This window comes from Hipposideros armiger, unplaced genomic scaffold (genome assembly GCF_001890085.2).
Source record: "Hipposideros armiger isolate ML-2016 unplaced genomic scaffold, ASM189008v1 scaffold_23, whole genome shotgun sequence".
Lineage (NCBI taxonomy): Eukaryota > Metazoa > Chordata > Mammalia > Chiroptera > Hipposideridae > Hipposideros > Hipposideros armiger.
In genome coordinates, this window is record NW_017731373.1 from 1,996,541 (window position 1) to 2,018,065 (window position 21,525).

A 21,525-nucleotide genomic window follows, 5' to 3' on the forward strand; every position below is an offset into this window, starting at 1 on the left:
ATGTCAACTGTAATTGAAAAATAAATTAAAAATAAATAAAAATAGAACATATGTTACATATACTCTACTGTCACTTGTGCCCAGGGAATAACACTCAAGAAGGATTCTAGTGAACATATTACTTGTTAGCATTTGATTTCTTTTACCTGGTTGATGTGGTAGGTAAAGACGTACACCCTTGATCAAGACTGCCTTTCCCTCTTTGTCTCTCTCTCTCTCTCTCTCTTTCTTTTTTTCTTTGGTGGCATCTGTAAAGCATTTCTCTTTCTAATTGTGAATCACACAGTGCTTTCATAGCTCATGTTACTGTCTTTCAACTTCCAGCCCCTCTTTCCACCCCCACTCTTAAATAAAAAAACAAAAAGAAAAAGGCAGCCAGTTGGAATTTATAGCAGATGTTAAATTCAAACTTTTTAAATGAGGGAATATTAAAGGAGCTTCTCTTTATCCCCAGAGCAACAGCCCCACATCTGAAGTCCCAGCCTCAGGAGGAAACCTCACTGATTTTTTTAATCCAGGGTGTGGACAGAGGACTGTGGCGCTCGGTGCTGGCTCAGCCCTTTCCCATCGAAGACCTTGGACAAGACTGAATCTTTCTGGGTCTCAGTTTACTCGTCTGAGGGGGTTGGATGAAAGTATCTTTGAAGTCGTTCCAGCTCCTATGAGTCAATGAATTGCCTCAAAAATTCAAATGTAAAGCCACTGACCATTTTTATGAGAAAAGTCATTTTCCCTCTTTTTTTGGTTCCTTTCCCCAATAACCACAGATCATCTCATTAATTTGGTTTTATGAGGAGTTTGTTGCTAATGTCAGTTAGTTGGGATGAAAGCTCTCTGGTAAGGTAGATGTTTGAAAAGCTGTTCCTTTAATTCAGAAATGGGGTTTTAATCTGTCGAGAGAGCTTCACATGACAAGGACAGATCAGTACTTCTCTGCTCTGCTTCAATACTTTTGATGTGAGAGCTATTTATTGTTCATGCCTGACTATAGCACCTGCATGTTATTAAATTCATTAAACTCATTCTCTCTCTCTCTCTCTCTCTCTCTCTCTCCCCTCCCCACAATATGCACACATTTGTTATGAAACATAACATAGCTAATTCAGTTTTCCAAATTAAGATCAAGAATCCTTAGACTTCTATCTTGCCTTAGCAGCTCCATGTGATTCACAAATGTCTGCCCTGTCTTCTTTACTCACACTGTCTGATAAATGTCATTACCTCACCACCGTCAGACTACAGATCCTTATGGATGAAACTTCTTGAGCTCCATCCATGTGACTTTCTAGACAGCCTAGTGAGATCCTTCCTACAAAAGTGAGTTGGAGAAAAAAATGAAGAGCTAAAAAGAACTTTCGTTGCTTTTTCTCCTTAAAGACTAGAGTTGTAAACATGAGTCCTTTTGCCTATAGTCATGACCACCATAGCAGAGGAAGCAAGGAAGTAAGAAAGCAAGATCTAAGTTCACACAATTCCTCTTCTTTTTAACTACAGAAAATGCCCGAGGCCAATTTAAGACTTATTTAAATTTTATAGCTCATTTTTACACATTCTGAGCCTCTGATTCTGCCCAATTTTGTCACAGTTCAGTAAATGAAATGCGATTTTGTTGTTAAGCTGCCTAAAGAACAAAAACATTTGCTCGAGAGACATACAAGAAGCCAAGGAACATAGGCTTGATTCATATTTCTCATTGTTATCACCCGACAACATCTAGCACACTTTTTTTCTTCTTGCTTGTGGGGAAGCTTGCAGCTTCAAGGCCCAGCTCAGAGCCACATGGTTTTCATTTCCTGGTCTCCTCCCTCATCCCCACACACCCACGCACCACAAAGGCCCCATCCTGTGTGCAAACTCAAGACACTGTCACTTGTACCTTTTTCACAGAAGCAAACGAGGCCTAAAGAGTCAATGCTCTGCATTACATATCAGCTCAAATAATAAATGGCTGCCTTCTGGCCCCATGTGTTCCCTGGGTTTGTACTAACCTTTATGTTTGTTTAGATCTTCACAGCTTACAAAGCACTTTCACATATGAATCTCACAGAGTCCTTGGCCGAAAGAAGGGTACATCCTTGTCTTCACATGATAGGCCAATGGCTCTGTGAAGAGGTGAGGTGACCAGCTAAGGTCACGTAAGTCAGTGGCAGATCCAGGACTCAAACCCCGACCTCTGACTCCAAGTCCAGAGTTTACTTTTCTCCCCCACAGCTACAACCTGTGCAAGTTTCTCTTGTTAGATTGGAGACATATATAAATAAGGGCCTGACTGGACAATGCCAGGTTCCAGGGAAGGCTGTCTTAGAAGATACACTATGAAGGGGTGCTAAGAACCCAGGCTGTGGAGCTAGACAGCCTATGTGTGAATCTGAGCTCTGCCTCCTAACAGCTGTGTAATATTGCATAATTCCAGGGGAATTCACTTACATGGTGTTTCATGTGAATCAGACCCCTGTGTGAATGCTGTCTTTAGAGGTCTTCAGTGCAGCTGTCCTGGAAATTACTTGACCTCCCTGTGACTCGGTAGTCCCATCTGAGAAATGGGCATAATGATACTTCCAAGGCTGTTGTGGCAACTGAATAAAACAAAGCATGTAAAGAGCATATGAAGCCTGGCAAAGAAACAGATACCCCAAAATGCTCTGTCCCTTTTGAAAACTATTCTCCTCATCCCTACCTCTTTGGTTATGTCTCCATTCACTTCCCTTTCTGTGAGAATGTTTGCCTCTAATGAAAGTCTTCGCCTCATATCCGCCATGCTCTCTATTACACCCATGGCCCAGACACCCCGTGATCCCTATAATAGCAGTCTGCCATTAACAATCTAGGTGACCATCAGGCCCAGGACATCCTCTTCCTGAGTCTCATCTAACTCATCTGCTACAAGATGTTTCTTAATACCTGTCCCGTCCCTTAAGAAAATTGCGGTCTCTACAAACAGAATGAATCATGTGAAACTGCTCTGCAAAGAAATTTTTAAAAAAAAGGTAAAGTCAATGTAAGAGGCCCTGAGTCATTATAAAAAGAAATGCCCAGGCTCTTATTAATGGCCAAGAACCCAGTTTTTATTTAAATCTGCCTCCGAAAGTACAAACAGAACCTAACAGAGAGTGATGGGGAACAGAGGTCTAACCACCAACACAATAAAAGATGTGAAGGCCTGTGTAATGAAGATATTGCAGTGAAGATGGAAAGAGGGATAGGAGGAAATTAGAGCTGAACCACCCTGGAATTTCTAGACTAAGAGGGAGAAGGACATCAGAAAAGCTTAGGATCTCTTGCAGACTTTTTTTATATTCCTGATTTCAAGCTAACCACGTGGGCGGGAACCAGCCTCGGCCCACCGCGTGTCTCTTACCTATGCATACCCACCAGGCAACCACGTGGAATCTTGCCCCTTTTCTTCTCTCCTTTGCACAATTCTAAATAATGGAACATTAGCAGAGTCCCTGAAGTTAGACCTGAGACAGTATATGCCTACGGTGAGCATGTTTCTGAGTGCAAATTTTTCACCTGTGTGTATCTACAAGTAGATGTGAAATACAACTCAGAAATTCCCCTGGAGAGCTTACATGTAATCAGGCCAAAAGTATCCACTCAATTCCACACACCAGGCTGGGCACTGAAGTTGGACAGATGGGTGGGGCCTGAGACAAGCCCCCAAGGACTCCAGCCATGGTGGACAGGGGAGGGACAATTTAGGCGCTGGTTATTTGCCTTAGTTATGATCTCAATTGCTTTCATTGTTTTGTTTTTTGTTTTGTTTTTTACTTTGTCTCTTTTTTCCCCCAAGGTGGGTGAGGGGAAGATAGATTCAGCATCTGGTAATAATTGGCAAATTTTGACACTCTCCCTAATACCAGCTGGAAATATCTCAGGCCCAAGCGTCATTTTACAAGTTGCTGGTGAAAAATAAGCACCCATTTCTTTTAAGACTTTATAATTGTGAAATAATAAAAATATGTATATATTATATTACTCTCTGCTTCCAGCTCCTGGCACACAGCTCCTGAATCCCTTGGAATTTTCTGGGTGATAGCAGCATCTTTTGTTTTAATGAGGCAATGCGTGGTGGGCTCCTGGAGGGGAGCTGGTCACCAGAAAGACCAAGGCATGATTAGAAGCTTGAAACTCTCAGCCCCATCCCCTACCCTCCAAAAAGAGGAAAGGGACTGCACATGGAGTTAATGATCGATCATACCCATGGGATGAAGCCTTCATAAAAATCCCATGTATGGGATTCAGGAAGCTTACAGGTTGGTGACACGTGGAGGTTCTAAGAGAGTGGTGTGCCCGTAGAGAACATGACACGCTCCACACTCCTTCCCACATACCTTGCCCTGTGCATCTTCCATCTGGATGTTCCTCTGTACTCTTAATCATATCCTTTTATAATAGACTGGTAAACGTAAACGTGTCCCTGAGTTCTGTGAGCCATCCTAGCAAATCATCAAACCCAAGGAGGGGGTGTCATGGGAATCCCGATTTATAGCCAGTTGGTCAAAAGTATAGATGACAACATGGGACTTGAATAATAGGACACATAGCTGGTGTCGCAGAGAATTGTTTGGTGGAGAAACACACACACACACACACACACACACACACACACACACACACACATTTGGTGACCAGAAGTGTCATAAAGTGTTCTGCGTGAATAGTAAAGGAAAAACACACAGAAGGAAAAGCGAGTTTTTCCTACTCAGTAATAAAGTAATGTAGATGATTATTTGCATTAAAACAATTTGTTTGTGGTGCTTTCAAAGAATATTAAAGAAATTTGTTTGTGGGACCCTTGAAGATGGATAAAATCCAGACTTTACCTTAAAGTCTTTAGTCCACAGTGAGGTTTGTCAGCAGATATCAATGGCTGGTTTCTGCCGAAAATTGTAGAAGGTCTGGATCCAAAGGTTTGCAAGCCACCAAGTTAAGGGTTTGGCCTTTGTTTTCATGGGCTCTGCTGCCCCCTGTCAGAAGTTAAGAATGTTACAGGAAATAGAATTTTTTGAACAAAGCTTTTCACAGAACAGAGCTTTATGTGATTTCCTCAATCACCTGCTGAAATAGGAATATTCTCCCACCTTGTGAATTAAGACCAAATAATTGTTTGCTTAAAAATGTGCCTGCTTGCTTTGCTGCCTAGACGTTCTTGCATAACAGTAGTAATAATCACAGCGGTAATAATCTGGCTGAAGAATTCCTGCAGCTGCCACTTATCGAGGCCCTCAACCCACAGACACTTAGCAGCTGACAGGAGCGGGGCCCAGTCCACAGGCTCATGTCCATCACAGACCAGTGGGAAGACACAGGAGTGAACAGAACAAGGACAGGCATGCAGGTACCAGGTGCTGGGGGAGGGGCACACCAATGCAGCGCCTTAGCCAGTGGGTTCCAAATGAAGTAAAAGGAGTCCGTTCTCAAAGAAAGAGCCACCGAGTTTAGCAGGAAGCAAAGGGCTTTTCCACATGGTGGCAACTACACATGCCGGGGTGGGGAAGCCAGGAAGAGGGTGGCACGTTCAGGCCACAGCCAGAGAGGAACTGAATTCTGTGGTGGGCTTATTTCCAGCAGCCCAGCTGCCAGTCCTCTGCCTGATGACTGCTGGCCGCTGGGCCACTTCTTTGAATTGCCTCACAGTATGGCCAGGTCAGAGGTCAAGACAAAGGAAAGCAAAAAGGATTCCTGAGGGTGGCAGTTGAGCAGAAAAATCAGCTGCTCAAGTGTCTGTGGGCTGAGGGCCTCAGTGAGTGGCAGCTGCCCTGTGTTCCGTATGTATTCCACTTACGTCCACAAAAGGTGAAATATTTTGTGAGCTAACTAAGGACACTGCTTTAACACTTGAATCAGGAAAGGAGCTATTAAAAAGCTAATGAAGGGCCGGCTGAGTGGCTCAGTTGGTTAAGAGCTCGCTCAAGAGTTTGAGCTCTGAGCAACAGCGGTTCGAGTCAGCCCGAGCTGAGCAGTCGCTGAGCTGCCAACAGGTGGCAGGATGGCTCAGCTTAAAAAAAAAAAAAAAAAAAAAAAGCTAATGAAGATTTGTACATAACCCAAGCTATTGTTCACAAGACAACAGAAAGAAAACACCAAGGGTAAACATCTATGATCATTCTATGCGATTTGAAAACTTAACCTATACTTAAAATTTAGTGCTCATTTCCTCTTAGTGCTGGGCATATCACTTCACCTCATGAAAGCAGTTTTGTCTTTCTCAGAATACACATGCACCACGGCATTCATCATTTACAGTTTTCCATTATGTATCTCATTTTCAATTAGTGCACCACCTTTCAATGAGTCATACTCTTACGTTTTCCCTTAGAACAGACTTTTGGCAAATTTTTCCATTACTTTTTTGTTTCCCTTTAGTTCACTCTCTATCCCACATTAAATATGCATTTATTTCGATACCCTAATAAGGTTTTCCATTCCCCTGGTCTCCTGGTGACTTCTTTAACTTTATTGATCCTAAAGAATTTTGGTAAGAAAATGACATCGCTCCTAAAAAAAATGATATATTTCTCATTAGTCAAGAACAGCAAGGGTCAAAAACTAATTCCAATAGTTAAGATAGTTGAAAATAACACCAAATACATGCATCAATGGAAAGAGCATCGCCTTGCAGTCAGACAAGCCACAGTTCAAATAATGGCACTGCCACTTACCCTCTCTGAACCTCTATTTTCTCTTCTGTACCATGGGCATAATATGTCTGTTTCATAAAGCTGTTGTGTGGAACAAATGAGCAAATAGATGCTACAGCATTTTGGAAATTATAACACAATAATCAAATGAAGACGTTCTTAAATTGCTTATCGAATGCACATAGATTTCATAATTTTTCCTTTGAACACCAAGGTTCTAATCATTGCAACATTCTTTATTTGCCCACATCTCACTTTTTCAGGACCTTGACAAAATCAGGAATGATTCTCTTCTCTCTTCTAGGTCCCAGCCAATTAAGTGATTCTTGTTAAAACTAGCAAGACAAAAATTTCAGCACACAAGAAAACAGCATTGCCTTCAAAAAGGATTTCCCTTCATGTCCTTTTTTTTAATCCAGTATAGTATTAATAATTAGCTATCATTCATCCCTTTTCAGGACACTACCCCTGCCCAAAAAAATCTAAATCATTTGGGACCCTTGAAGATGGACAGATAACTCAGATAGGCCACGGTAAACCTCCACGGACTGGACTCGTAACCGCATCAAAGGAACTATATAGCTTGATCCCCTTTAATAACATTTTTTGGACAGAGATGGTTGATAACATTAACATCTAATTACAAACTTCTTTTTCTTATTAGAGCAAGGAGGGGTTATTCTTTTCCTCTGAGAGAAATAGTAAAAAGTTAGGAACCATGTGTAATTTTGAGTGGAGACAAAAAATCATTAAAATGTGCAGAGCATTAACCACTTCTGCTTCCTTACCTTGATATGACATGTCCTCATGATCTATTGGGGTGACCAGCCAGAGCTTCAGGAACAAAATGGACAGTTCATCATCCATCCCAACTCTTCATGTGGATAACGTCCAGGAAGGCCCTCAGTCTGTAAGTCACATTAGCCATGGTCTTTTGGAAGGTTCATTATTAACTATTTCCCCTCGAAAATATAAAATATTCTATATCCCTATGTTGAACAATCATTTTTCTAACACCCTCCAGACCCCTAAAGATTAGACTTTTAAGGACAGGAGCAAACAAGCAAGTAATTTGAAGAACAAAATCCAGCTTGATACCAGTTCTTTCCATAGTTGGCCCACGTTCTGCACTGGTTGGCAAGACTTGAGGCAGCGACCACAGCGTCATAGTTAAGGAGATGGGGGAAGATGTTGGGTGGGGACCAAGACTGAGTCAGTCTGAGTGTCTGCTCTGACCTAATTCTGCTCTGAGAACACTCGCTGGATAGACTCTATAAATCTATGCCATGGATCAAGAAAATGAACTGGAGATATTGATCTTCCTGCAGCACAGTTCAATTCATGCCATTTCCCTGCTTTAAAACCTTCAATAAATATTTGTTGAATAAATGAATGTTGAATAGTCAGTGGTTACCCATTGCCTATAAAGATTAAAGAATGGCCTTGATGCCGGCTGAGTGGCTCAGCTGGTTAAGAGCTCGCTCAAGAGTGCGAGCTCTGAGCAACAGGGTCACCGGTTCGATTCACGCCCCAAGCTGAGCTGCCACTGAGCTGCCAACAGGTGGCAGGCTGGCTCAGCTAAAAAAAAGAATGGCCATGGAGGCTTTCCATAAACTGAAGCCAAAATACATCTCATTCATTCATTTGTTCAATAAATAATATGTATTGGGTGCCTAGTAAGGAAGGAAGTGTACTTGGTGCTAGACATTCAGATTTGAACAGACATATCAGATACTGGCCCTCACTTCTTGGGGCTACATCTGGTCTTCCACTATTACTTATCACTAGGGCTGCCCACCAGACCCCACTTTTTTTAGACATGACCCAAGCTTCCACTGCTTTGTCAGTTCTTCATCCTTCCCTCTAACACCATATGAACAATTCTTTTTCTCAAAAGTTAAGCTCAAATGTGCCCTCCTCCTCAGACTCCCTCCTAACCGCACTTTCTCTATTCCCTCTCTGAAGCTCTGTCATCTGAACTGAGAACTTGACCTGCAGCTTTATTTTGGCACTCTATCTTCTATTATTGTTACTTTGATATTTTCTCCACTATCTTTCAGGGAAGGACATTTTCAACTCTGCTTAGAGCAGCTGGGCTTGTAATAGTTTGCACTTAGTAAATATTTGCCAAATGCATGCATGAATGAATGAATGAATGAATGAAGGCTTCATGATTTATTTTTTTTATTATTATTTTTTTTAAAGATTTTTATTGGGGAATTGGGGGGATGGGAACAGTGCTGGGGAATTGGGGGAAGGGGAACAGACAAGTTGCTGTCGTTTTGTTCCTCAATCTAGTTGTGGAGGACGTCGCTTCACTGGCCCAAGTTGGCACCATCACTATGCTCTTCCTGGGTGAGGCAGATCAGTCGCTGGCTTCTGGACGGCCACTCACTGCGGCTGCTGGCCGCTCACGCTGGCTGCTGGCCACACACGGTAGCCCATGGCAACCCACTGCCACAGGGAGTGCAGCCTACGCCGTCGCCGGCGACCCACGGCAGCCCAGCTCCAGGTTGAGCCGTTGTTCAGCATCTTAGCTGCAGAGGGCAGTGTCACTGGCCCTCATATGTGGGATCCGAACCGGGGCCCTCTGGCATCCCAAGCGAGCTCTCAACCATCGCTCCACTCGGCCGGCCCGAAGGGTTCATGATTTAAATTGGAGATACTTTGTTTACACCCTTGAGAAAACACATTTCACAAATTCCCTTAAAGGTATGACTTCATAAACTCAAAAGCCAAATAGGCCATTTGTTCAAGGTTATTCAATACCATGAAAATGTAAACTGTCCATCAGAAAATGAAAAGTGTACTGGACTGCATCTCTCATTAGTTAAGTATTTGAGGCAGAATCATGTCACTATCTCCGGAGAAACAAAATTTGAGTGAGCTTCTAACCATTGACACCATTTCTTTCTAAAACGACTGAAGATTTGAACAGCAAATCTATGCTTTCAGGTCTCAACTGTCCTCACACCAATGCCCTAATCCTCTCACTCCTTCTGCGGCCCTGCTGATCAATCCAACTGAATACCTTGTCCCTCCACCGGGGCTGTTGAGCGATCCTAGAGAAGACTCTGCAATTCCCTGGGACTAGCAGGCAATCCTAAATGTCCCTGATGAGTTCCTTCTCTTATTAACTCAACAATTGTTTCCAGAGTGCTTCTCCGCAAGCCACCCACCAACCTTCATCCCCTCTAATTTCAGCAATGACAACCAAGGTCTCCTCCCTCATGATAATAAAAATAAGCGACACCAACAGCTGTTACGTTTATGAAGCACTGTACTTAGGCGTTTTACATTACCGGCATTATCCCAGTTAATCTTCATAAGGACCACCCCTTACTAAAGTGGGTACTATTATCACCACCATTCTACAAATTAGAAAACTGAAGCAGAGAGAGGTCAAATAACTTGCCCATGGTCACAAAGCCACCAAGTGGCATATCCAGGTTATACATCCAGGACTTGGATTTATTACCTGATTATGACAAACTCCAGAGCCTACTGGTAAGCCCATATTATTTCGACTCCCTGTTCTCCTCCTCCCCTTGGACATGGTAAAGGCAGGGAGAGGATTCTCAACGGGCATCTGGCTCCAGCCCAGTCCAGCTCATACTGGCCTCAAGAGAGTGAGCCTACAACCGGGCAACTTCTTATGTAGGAGAAGCAACATGGATATACACCTAATAAGGTATATCATTAATAATACATACATATTAATATATTATTATATATTATATATATAATTAATAATATATAAAATAATACATGGACGTAACCAGCCTGTCTTAGTTCAGGCTCCTAGGACAGAATCCCATAGACCTGAGTGGCTTAAAACAAACATTTATTCCTCAGAGTTCTGGATGCTGGAAGTCCAAGATCGTGTGTGAGAGGGCCTACCTGCTTCCTGGTTTACAGATCTTCTCATTGTATCCTGACAAGGCAGAGAACAGACAGAAGGCCAGCTCTCACATATCTTCTTCATAAAGGCACTAATTCCATTCATGAGGGCTACACCTTCATGACCCAGTGACCTCCCAAAGGCCCCGTCTCCTAATACAATCACATTCGGGATTAGGGTTTCAACATATGAATTTGGGGAGACACAAACTTTCAGTCCATACCATAGCCTTTTTGGAAAAAGGAATTGATATTATACAACAAAAACAACTTCTTTTGTTCCCTCCCTTTTGATTTCACCCAGGTTTCAGCCAAGTACCATCCTGGGGGTGTTCTGACCACCTCTTGGCTCTATCTATAGGCTCACTTGCTTCCACACCTAAATAGGTACCTCTGTCCCTTTTATTACCATATCATTACCCCATTGGGAATGGAGTGGCACCCAACTATATCACCTCTCAAACTTTAACATACATGTAAGTCACCTGAGGATCTTATTAAAATGCAGATCTGCAGTGTGTCTGGAATGGAACCTAAGAGTATTTCTAAAAAGCTCCACATGACATTGATGCTGGTCTCCAGACCCCTTTCAGTAGCAATGACCTAGACATTGACATGTGAACAGTTCTTCCTTGGTGCTGAGATTTTCTTCCCAAATGTGTCAATTATATCCTGCTTCGTGACAAAATTATATGCAGAGCATCGAGTTGCATATTATACATTATACATACATACTACGTACTACAGGCACCAGGTGTTAAACTTAACCAGTTTTGTTTTTTCTGTACGAATCTTAATTTTCCTCACTTAGGTCTACTTTCTAAAGTAGCAGTAAAACTGTATGTTTTGATAGTCTCTGATGTGCCATGGACAGATTTTTCATGCCTACATCCCACATCATCTTCCTGATAAGACTCAGGGAAATGTCTCTCTTCCTGTTCAAAAAAAAATCTATCTGTTCTCTGACTTCCACCTCTTTGCTCCTTATCAGAAACTCAATTACCTGCTTTCTTTTGCTTATCAGCCTTTTTTTTCTATTAACAAATTCCTCTAAGTAATAATGGTAGAAAAGTTTCATGAAATTAGTTTAAAAACAGAGCCAATGTAGCAAAATTTTCATTGTTGAATTTAGATGGATATACAAGTGTGCATTGTACTATTCTTTCTTTTCTCAATATTTTAACTTTTTTTTTTCAAAGTTTGGGGGGAGTTAAGACATCGGAACAATAATTTACCCTATTTAGAAGTTTCTTCCTAGCAAAGATATTCCAGGATAACATTTCAGACTAAAACCTCTCCAAAGCCTCTCATTCACTAACATGTTAAAAATCTCCTTCCAAAAAATTTTATTAGGCCATAAAAAAGTCTATTTGTCCAACCTGACATGCAAGCACGTCCTCTAAAATAACTATTAAGAATAAATTAGTTTTTCAAGCATGAACTAGAAATGTCACTGACCTATACTCACTCCCTCTTGCCTACAACTCTTCACTGCCTTGCAAATCTAAACTCTTTTATCAAGTCACCTTCAATTCTACGGCTTCCTATCCACATTTTTTTGAAAGGCTCCCTGTGCCCTGCCTGCCCAGTGCCTCCAGCCAAGCCACACCCCTCTCACAGGTGACATGGGGGGGGGGTCCCTGAACTGCATTCCGCGTAGACCTGAGCCACTGGTACCCGTGCCCCCACCGTGCGCACCTGGCTCCCACCGTGCTGCAAGATGCTGAAGGCCAGCAAGCAGTCTTACGTTTTCATCCTGCTTTCCCCAGGACAGATGCAGCTTTACCCAAGGGAGGTGTTTTAAGTATTTGTGAAATATTTCTAGGTACGTCCTAGGCAACTGCTATCTAAAATAAAATGCTTTAATTTGATCAGATCTGTGTGAGTTCTGCTGAAACAACTCTCAGTGGTTCTCAACCTAGAGAGATTTTGCCCTCCAAGGGACGTGAGACAAATCTGGAGGCATTTCAGGTTCTCACAACTGGGGGGCAATGGTGGTGGTGGGGGGGCAGCTAGTGCCTGGCATCCAGTGGGTAGAGGTCAGTGATGCTGCTCAATATCCTACAATACCCACAATAGCACCCCACAATGAAGATTTATCTGGTTCAAAATGTCGAGAATGCCCAGGTTGAAAAACCATGACAACTGTTTTTGCTCCTTTTAACCTTATGAGATTTAAGAGGCGTTAGAAACCAAAGAACCGAACCATTGAACCTGTATGACTGTAACTGTCTTTTGCAGTTTCTTATTTAATAAAGTTCTTTGGTTTTTCAACATTAAGTTCCCTTTTCGGAAAACCCAGAGAAATGATTATTAAAATGGCACAGCCACAACAGAGTGTAGTGCAATAGCAATAGAGTCAACTAAGATTAAAAACTGGTCTAAAGGCTTTACATATAATAAGTTTTATTCATTTGGTGGCACTTGATGCTCACAGGGCACCATACAACGAATTTTAAAAATACAATATGAAAAAAATTGAACAGCCAAAGAGATCAATTCCATTAGAGGGCCCAGAGAAAAACCAACAAAAGCCCACGGAAAAACCCACCCACTGTTCCCCTAAGCACATTAATTTCTTCCTGCTTAAGTCTGGCTTTAAGAAACACCAAAAAAAGTGCAAAAGAAAAAGTCTTTGAAAGATAGTTAAAACTTCACATAGCGTCTTTCATGTAAGTGTATCACAAAATGCTTTCTGTATTCAATAAACATATATAATGCTGCAAACATCTGTGAGCCTCTATTTGGTCCCAACTTTTAAGGTCCGAGCCTTCAGTATGTGCCTCACCTCTGTCCTCAAAACATTTGCATCAGTCAAGTCACTTAGTGTAACTAAGCAGTCTTTGTCCGCACTGCCGCTGCCAAGCACTGATATTTCCCATCCGTAAAACGGGCCCCAGCAAACTGTGGAGGTATGCAAGTATTTGAAAACACAACTAAAATTTCCCAAGACAGGTTTAAAATTGAATTTTGGCTTTGAAATCTAATTGGGTTCTTCAATGTTCATGATTAGTAATTACTGAAGGTCATTTGACAGCAACTATATAATAGCATTTGAAGTTGCATAGCGGCTACTGTTAGAAAAACTTCTTAGAAAAATGATTTTGAAAATTGTTTTAGTACACACTGACCTGCTGTCAAAGTTGTGTCACCTAAGGAACAATGAGGAGGTATCAGTTTTTCCTGGACAATCAACTAATGCTCAGTATCGGTTTTGTAAAAGTCAGCAATTCACTCTCTTGTAAGCCTCCAAAACAGGGAGCCTAAGTTAGCAGTTCCAGGAACAAGCTTTCTAGTCCCAGTATGGCTTTACTTACAGTGGCAGTCATCCGATGCATATGCTGCTGCAGTCTCATTTCTCATTCGAATTCACAGAAGTACTAACATAGGGAGACAAAACATAACAGCTATGGGTAGTGCAGGGGCTAAAACTAAGAAAGTCTTGGCCAGAAAAAGTAGGAAAAGCTAAAAATATATTTAAAATATTTGCCAAAAAATACTAAGTACTGCCTAAATGCTTGGTTCCTCTAGAGTTTAATGGCATTTCAGTTTATGCTGGACACCTACACATGAACATATCTAATTACTAAATGCAAAATTTAACAAATCTAGACATTTTAGCTGCTGCAATTATATCCCAGTACATAGTATGTAACTAGATGTATCTCCCTGTTTCCATTACACTGCATTTCTTACGGGCAAGAGGCAGGTCAAAGGCACCTTTGCCATCCCCTACACTAAGCACAGCGGCTGGTATACAGCAGGTGCTCAACAGGTATTTACTGGATTCATTGTTGAGTAGTAGTCTATTTTAGTATATGTGCTGCTGAAGCACGCACGAGTAGTAGCTTGACATGGAAAAAGAGCCCAAAGATTGTCTTATTAGCATTAGTTAGGTAGCTTCACTCCCAATGGATAGAAAGTAGTTTCCAAACAAAAGTACCTTCCTCACTCTAAACAGACTCATCAAGAGTTGGACATGATTTGAATCACTTTCCTTAAACACGTTCATAAAGCATTTTGAGTCACTGAGAGATGAAAGGCGCTATGTAAGTGCAAAATAATAATATTCAATACAGTTCAGCAAAGGTGCTATATTTTCTGTGGAGATGGAACGGTTGTGCTAGTTTGAGATGAACACCCCCCAAAGCTTCTTGCTGTCATTATCAACAGAACAATAACATTTTTGACAAAGACGCCATTACTTTATAGTTTATATTCTGCTAACTACTTTCTATAAACCAGGTGACAGAAAATGAAATTTAGCCACTTGTTCTACACAAACCAACACTTGATCAAAGTTCCGCATTGTACAAGTCATGTTCAAAAAACACACACAAGTTAGCATTTTGTACACAAATGTTTATTTCTCAATTAAACATTCCCTTTTAAACATAAGGAATGAATTCTAAATCTTCATAAAGATGAATTAAAAATGAAATCCCTCCAGTATAGTTGTGTGTAATCACTGTGTTCTTGGTCACTACTGGCGTTTACTGTTTAACATCAAAAACAAAGACGGGTTATTTAAAAATCATGCTACTGGATTTCTAGCTTTTCTTCTACGACCAGTTCTATGCTGATCTGCAGTGTTTAAAAGTTTACATCACCAAATCGAAGCAAGTTTAAGGTGTGAAATAGCTGTGCATTAAACACAAAAATAAACAATAAAATTATAAGATATAGTCAAGTTCATAACGAATATAGGTGTTCTTATCATCATTGTAGATTCTTGGGTAATGTGCTATGAGAGCATCCTGTGAACCAATGTAGATGGAGTTGTAAATTTTCCAATACACATCTCTGACTTTCCGGGCTGGGTGAAACAAACCCTAGAAAATTAAAAGGTTACATTATTTCAATTTTCAAGAACATACATAACTTTAACATAACTACAAACAAACCATAAATTTATGATTCCAAACATTTCCCTTTAAGAGAGAAAAAAAACCTGGCAATAACACAAAACTGCAGTGGGCAAAGACAAAATCTAACCTCCTCCCACCGCCCCAACTGTTTCCCCATATGGCACATTATACCCTATTGAAAATTTATTAAGTGACTTAATTCAACGAAATTACTTTTTTCATTGAATAATCTTTTAAAAATCTTTAACCTACCTGTAAACAATACTGCAACATTCTACATGGTCCAATAGCAACTCTCAAGCCCTCCAGGGCTCCCATAACCGCCTGAATTACATGGGGAGATGTCTCAAACACATTGGGCCATACATAGTTCAACAAGTGATTCAGCGAATCTTCACAACCAAATCCATAAACCCCAAGTGACATGTGTTGCACCACCGCACTAGCCGTCTGTCTGTGTACAAGGTCCCTGAAATGGGAGGAAAAAAAAAAAAGGTACAGCCTTAGTTTCACAGGAAACAATGTTTCCAGCCCATTATAAAACTAAATTACAAATTCAGTGCATGGAACAGATGCAGAGTCATTTTCACACCTTACATATGGTACTGACATAGCATGCTTCAGAACTAATGATTTTACTTGAGAATTTTTGTTTAATGGCTCAAACCTCACTTTGGCTCAAAAATAAGCCATATTTTCTAATAAAACTCTGAAAGGAATGTAATCAAGAGCTCTGTGCAGTGTACATTTTAGTATGCTACTAAAGAGGGGTTACATGACTCTCACTCATGAATGAGTAACAGGAGTATCTCATTTTAAAGTCTAAATTTAAAATCTTTGAAAGTAATTCAATACTGGTATACAATAGATAATTAAATTAAAATTAAATCCTTGCCCTTATAAATTTCAAGTTTCATTCAAGAACTCAAGTTAGGGGCCGGCCGAGTGGCACGTTCGTATAAGAGTGGCTTGGGACGCCAGAGGGCCCTGGTTCGGATCCCACATATGAGGGCCAGTGACACTGCCCTCCACAGCTAAGATGCTGAACAACAGCTCAGTCCAGAGCTGGGTTGCCGTGAGGCGACGGCGTAGGCTGCAGCCCCTGCTGCAGTGGGTTGCCATGGGCTACCATGTGTAGCCAGCAGCCAACGTGAGCGGCCCTCAAGCCGTCATGAGTGGCCGTCCAGAAGCCGGCAACTGACCTGCCTCTCCCGGGAAGAGCACAATGATGGTGCCAACTTGGGCCAGTGAAGCAACGTTCTTCACAACTAGACTGAAGAACAAAAGGACAGCAACTTGTCTGTTCCCCTTTCCCCAATTCCCCAGCGCTGTTCCCATCCCCCAATTCCCCCCAAAAAATCTTTAAAAAAAAGAACTCAATTTAGGGAGAGGAAGAGAAAGGCCTATAATTTTCCATACCTACGGAAAAAAGTACTATCATCTCCATGTTAACTGAATTTGTTTATGACAAATCATTGACTTATTTTACAATTACTCAAATGAGTATGAACATCAGATAATGGATTTGTGATGGACATAAAAATGATTTCATGCACTTGCTTTGCCCTCAAAAGTATAATAGTAAGAATAAGTACCTTAAAGGTATAAGAAAAAAAAATACTTTAACTTAACAAAACCCTTATTTCTCTCATTTACTATAATAATGTTTAATCTATTAAGCTTCACAGTGAAGCATTAATAAATTTCCAACTATTGTTTTTCACTTAATTTTTTATGGCGCTACTACCCTCAACTAATTAATTAGTACACACAACATAATTTTTAACTGCAGGTCACATACATCAAGGACTACACTACGATGCTCAGGTGTATCTCCCCTAAAGAGTATCGAGTATGATTTACTCCTGCTTTACTGGTCCCCAGTTGGTCAGGCTTTTACAAGAGCATGATTCTTAATTGTCCCCATGCCTTACATACAGAGGGTGCCAAAAAAAATGTATACACATTTTAAGAAAGGAAAAAACTATTAAAATTGTAATAAAAATACAGATAACAATAAGTATGAATACAAGTCACATTTGACTTCTGCAATTATAAGAGGTGATCCAAGTGGTTACCCATCAGCGTCCACACACTTCTGATTACGGCAAACTACTGCTTGAGCAACGTTGACCGAAGTGTCCACTTGTATTTTTTGGCACCCCCGGTACATACCTTGTGGTTAAGTTGCTGAGTCCTGTTAAGTCTCCCTTTTGGAAGCTCACTAATTAACTTTAATCTGTAAACAAAAGTAACTGGATGGGCTCTAGTTTCATAAAAATCCAGGCTATTATTCCTCTTCTTTAATTGAATCATAACAAATAGGTCACATAGTAATTTCCATAAATTCTAAAATAAAAGGATTATAACTATTTTCTTGCATTTAACTCAAGTTACTTACCTATCCATTAAAGCATCTTCAAGTAATGGTGTTACAGCATAAATGTAGTCCTTTCCCATTTCACCAATATACTCAAACAAGAAGGAAAGTGATTTTAACACTCCATTTTGAACATTCAGTTCAGGAACTCTGTATTCATTCATTAAGGCAGGTAGTACTGTGAAAGGTGAACACGTTTCGGCAACAATAGCTATTGCTACAGTGGTACAAACTCTGTTCTGCCTTTCCTGAACTTTGAGGTTGTTTAGAAGTGTAGCCAATACATCATGAGGGCTGAAAAAAAAAAAAAAATGTTGTCAGCACACTATTAAAGTCAAAATTTTTTTTGGAGGGAAAAGAAAAAATGCAAAGGAATGAAACTTCATGGTAAGTAATCACTGGGAACTTAGCAAATTTATGATGAAATACAGTACTTTCAAGTCACTGGTGTTATTGTTTCTATGTAAGAACTTCACTTAAAATGTCCATTTTAAAGAAAAAACCTCAAATGTATAATTTTCATATATAAAATGTCTTTATTAAATTTCCTGAAATATAAAAAAATTTAATTCTAAATTGAATTCTCCTATTTCACTACACATATAATCTTTTTTCCTTTTCTTATCTTCCTTCCCACATACCTTTACTACATCTATTCTTTAAGCATTTATTTACCACAAACTTAAAGGGACATAGGGGCTAAACACTAGTATAACACCTATTATTGCAAATTTTTACTATATTCTTGTTGAAACAGATATTACTGTTAACAAAAAGGGGGTGGGTGGAAAGATTTCATTTAATTAATCTGACTAGTTATATTTTGTTGCTTGAAAATATTTTGTTATTAAGCCATATGTACATGTAATATCTCATTTTCTACAATGTCTGGTATGGTTCTGACAGAGTGGAATCAAATAACCACAAATTTATTAATAAAAATCTACAACAGTCTGTGGATTAATTTTAGAAAAATATCTTTAAAACACTAACAAAAAGCACTAACAGGAGACTTGGATTATGCTGGTTTTTAAAATTAAAAACTGGCCTTAATATTTCAAGCAATATCCTAAAAGGACCCACAAAAATTTGAAATTATTTTGAGAATGAGTTTCCCTCTCTGAAAATGTCTGGTTTGAGTAAATGAAATTTAAAAACCTCCCATCTATTTTAATTCAATTTAAATTTAAGGAAACATCTCAAAAATTGTAAGTCAGTGATTAAATAAAATGCATTCTCAACTGCATTATTCACACCATGCCTTAAAATAGATTTATACAGAAACCGAAGTATTTTTCAACACCACAATGGGTTTATTACAAAGTAAAAAATATATATGGAAGGAAATAGTACTCACCCAATAGCCTTTGCAATATAACCAAATGTGTTGACTGTGGCTCTACGAATAGCTTTCTTGTGAGCTTTTAAGAGTTCCAAAAGCTCAAAGCAAATCCTCATCCACTCCCTTGCTGACACATATTCAGCTCCCCTAATTAAAAAAAAAATTAATTTTTTGTGACAAGTTTTAAGAGATATATTTGTAAATTTAGTTCTGAAAATGATTACCAAATCATTTTAAGCATTAAATATATTATTAATCTCAGAAAAAATGGTTCAGTCTTAAAACTATATTGCCACCCCCTCATTACCATCCAAATTAAAACTTCACTGAAAATATTAATACTGGATAGCCTGACCATATACATTAGCAACATTAAGCAAACTTGCAAAGTAGCTAAAAAGTGGTTAAGTGTGAAGATGAATACTGCTTATAAAAATGTTTAATCTGCTTACCTGTCAGCAATACGTCCAACAAGATCAATACAATTCTCTTGTACTTTTTCATGCCTGTTCTTTAAGATGGGGGTGAGTCTAGGCAGCAGATCTTTAATTGGTGGGGTCATCTTATGCATACCTATTTAATAGAAGTCAACACACTTAAACTGAAACCACTGTTCATTTTACCTTTTACTCAGCAATGTAATAAAACGTGACTAGGCATAAACTTATAGCTTCCTATGTAAAGAAAAAACCCCAGGTTCTGACCAGACTCAGAATTGTTTTTAACTCTTCATTAACAACTTCTGATTATGCATAGAAATGAAAGAAATTAGTGAAGTGATTTTGAAGAATGATGGATATTCAACGAAAAAAGTTTTATTTGGTTCTGAAATGTATTTGTACACTGACATTTAAATATGGGGACAGTTTATGTTCCGGCCATACAACAACAATGTAAGCCAGAGGTAGACATGTAAATTAAAGCAAAATTTTCCAGAAAGGGCCCCCTTACCCTTTAACTGCAAAACAAACAGATCTCCAGTCTCCCTGCAATGCAGGGCATACTTGGATGGTATTTACACCTATGAAGAGAGAAAAAAGGAGGCAGCTGGCAGGGGCTCTTGCTCTAACTAGAACTGCTTGCTCTGCTTCTCTCTCCATTGCTTTTCCCATTTCCCTGATCAACAATATGGTTTACAATTTCCTGAAAATTACAGCCCCACAGGTGGCCAAGTAACTGACTTTGGCAAGTAGCTATTTTCAAATATAGGGGACAGGGCTGAGTTGGGGGTTATATGGTAAGTGCAATGGTTCAAAGATCTTCTATATTGCATAAAAACCCCTTACTGAAAGGGGAGAAACAAACAGTGGCTATCAGAGCCAGTTATATGACCTCCTGCTAGGTTACTTTGGCCCCTCTGACCGCTGCAGAAGTTACTTTTGCAATAGCCATGGTTCAATAATAACGAAGGATTACACAGAACAGACCATTTGGTTGCTTCATCATAATGATCTTAAAGGATAAAAGCTTTGCTCTCCGTACCCAAGAGCATTTGTAATATACTTGTGTTTTTATTTTGGGTTAGAAAACTGAAATGGAGCGTTTTAAAGAACTGGATATAAATAAAAACAAGGTAACAACTTGAGCAATTCACTTTTCTCTCTGGTTATGTTCCTGGAACTTGACAGCAAGCAGAAAAACCTGTCATAATCACTTACAATTCAAGGTTGAATAAATATATATTTTGTCCTAAAACCAAATTAAAACTTCAGAGTTGCCCCCCTTCGAATATATTCCAGGAGGGACACTATTTTTATTTTGAGTTGTGCCTACTCCTATCACTCTCACAAGCCCTAAACTTGTCCTCTTTTCTTTTAAAGCAAAATATAAATGGGTTTGGGGAGATAAGACTACTGTAACATCCCAACTTAACTATAATTTTGAAGTATTTAAAATAATAAAGTATAAAAGTCATTACTCAACCCCTAGACATGACTCTATATTTTACTTTAAAAAAAACCAAAGAAAGTTAAAAACAAAAACAATATTCTTACATGACCAGCAAATTTCATACCTATTACATTTACAATGGCCTTCAGTGCTCCAAGAATGCTGCCCAATACTTCAGGGTACTCTTCACCCAAATATTCATACAAAACAACACCCAAGTGCCCCATCAATTTTTCCTGTAATAAATAATGTTAAAATGTTAATATTCATGTTAAATTATTTGGTGAAGAAATAGGAATCTGATGTAAAAGTTTACCTCTTGACAAGTCTTCATGACAACAGCAGTTCGAGAGATCAAGTCAGCTGCCTGTTGCCTAACTTTTGCTGATTTGTTATTCAAACGCCACAAAACTGTACCACATATCTGAGGCAAGTAAGGTTTGACCCGCTTGCCAAGTGCATTGACCACTGTGCCAAACCCGTTTAACATTACTGAGTCCT

At 39.7% G+C, this 21,525-nt stretch overlaps 1 protein-coding gene across 3 annotated transcripts in view; it reads right to left on the minus strand.

Moving 5' to 3' along the window:
• Nucleotides 1-13,899: 13,899 nt before the first annotated feature.
• SF3B1 (splicing factor 3b subunit 1) overlaps nt 13,900-21,525 on the minus strand; it is a 55,446-nt gene continuing 47,820 nt past the window's right edge. For 2 of the 3 annotated variants that reach the window (XM_019635625.1, XM_019635626.1), the window contains 7 exons: nt 21,341-21,525; nt 21,149-21,260; nt 19,587-19,707; nt 19,150-19,281; nt 17,814-18,086; nt 15,665-15,881; nt 13,900-15,376 (listed from right to left, as the gene is read on the minus strand). In XM_019635625.1, coding sequence (XP_019491170.1) covers nt 15,218-15,376; nt 15,665-15,881; nt 17,814-18,086; nt 19,150-19,281; nt 19,587-19,707; nt 21,149-21,260; nt 21,341-21,525 — 1,199 coding nt within the window. In that variant the 3' untranslated portion in view covers nt 13,900-15,217. Of the gene's footprint in view, nt 15,377-15,664; nt 15,882-17,813; nt 18,087-19,149; nt 19,282-19,586; nt 19,708-20,085; nt 20,156-21,148; nt 21,261-21,340 lie in introns of those variants that run through there. The other variant, XM_019635627.1, reaches the window with a different exon arrangement.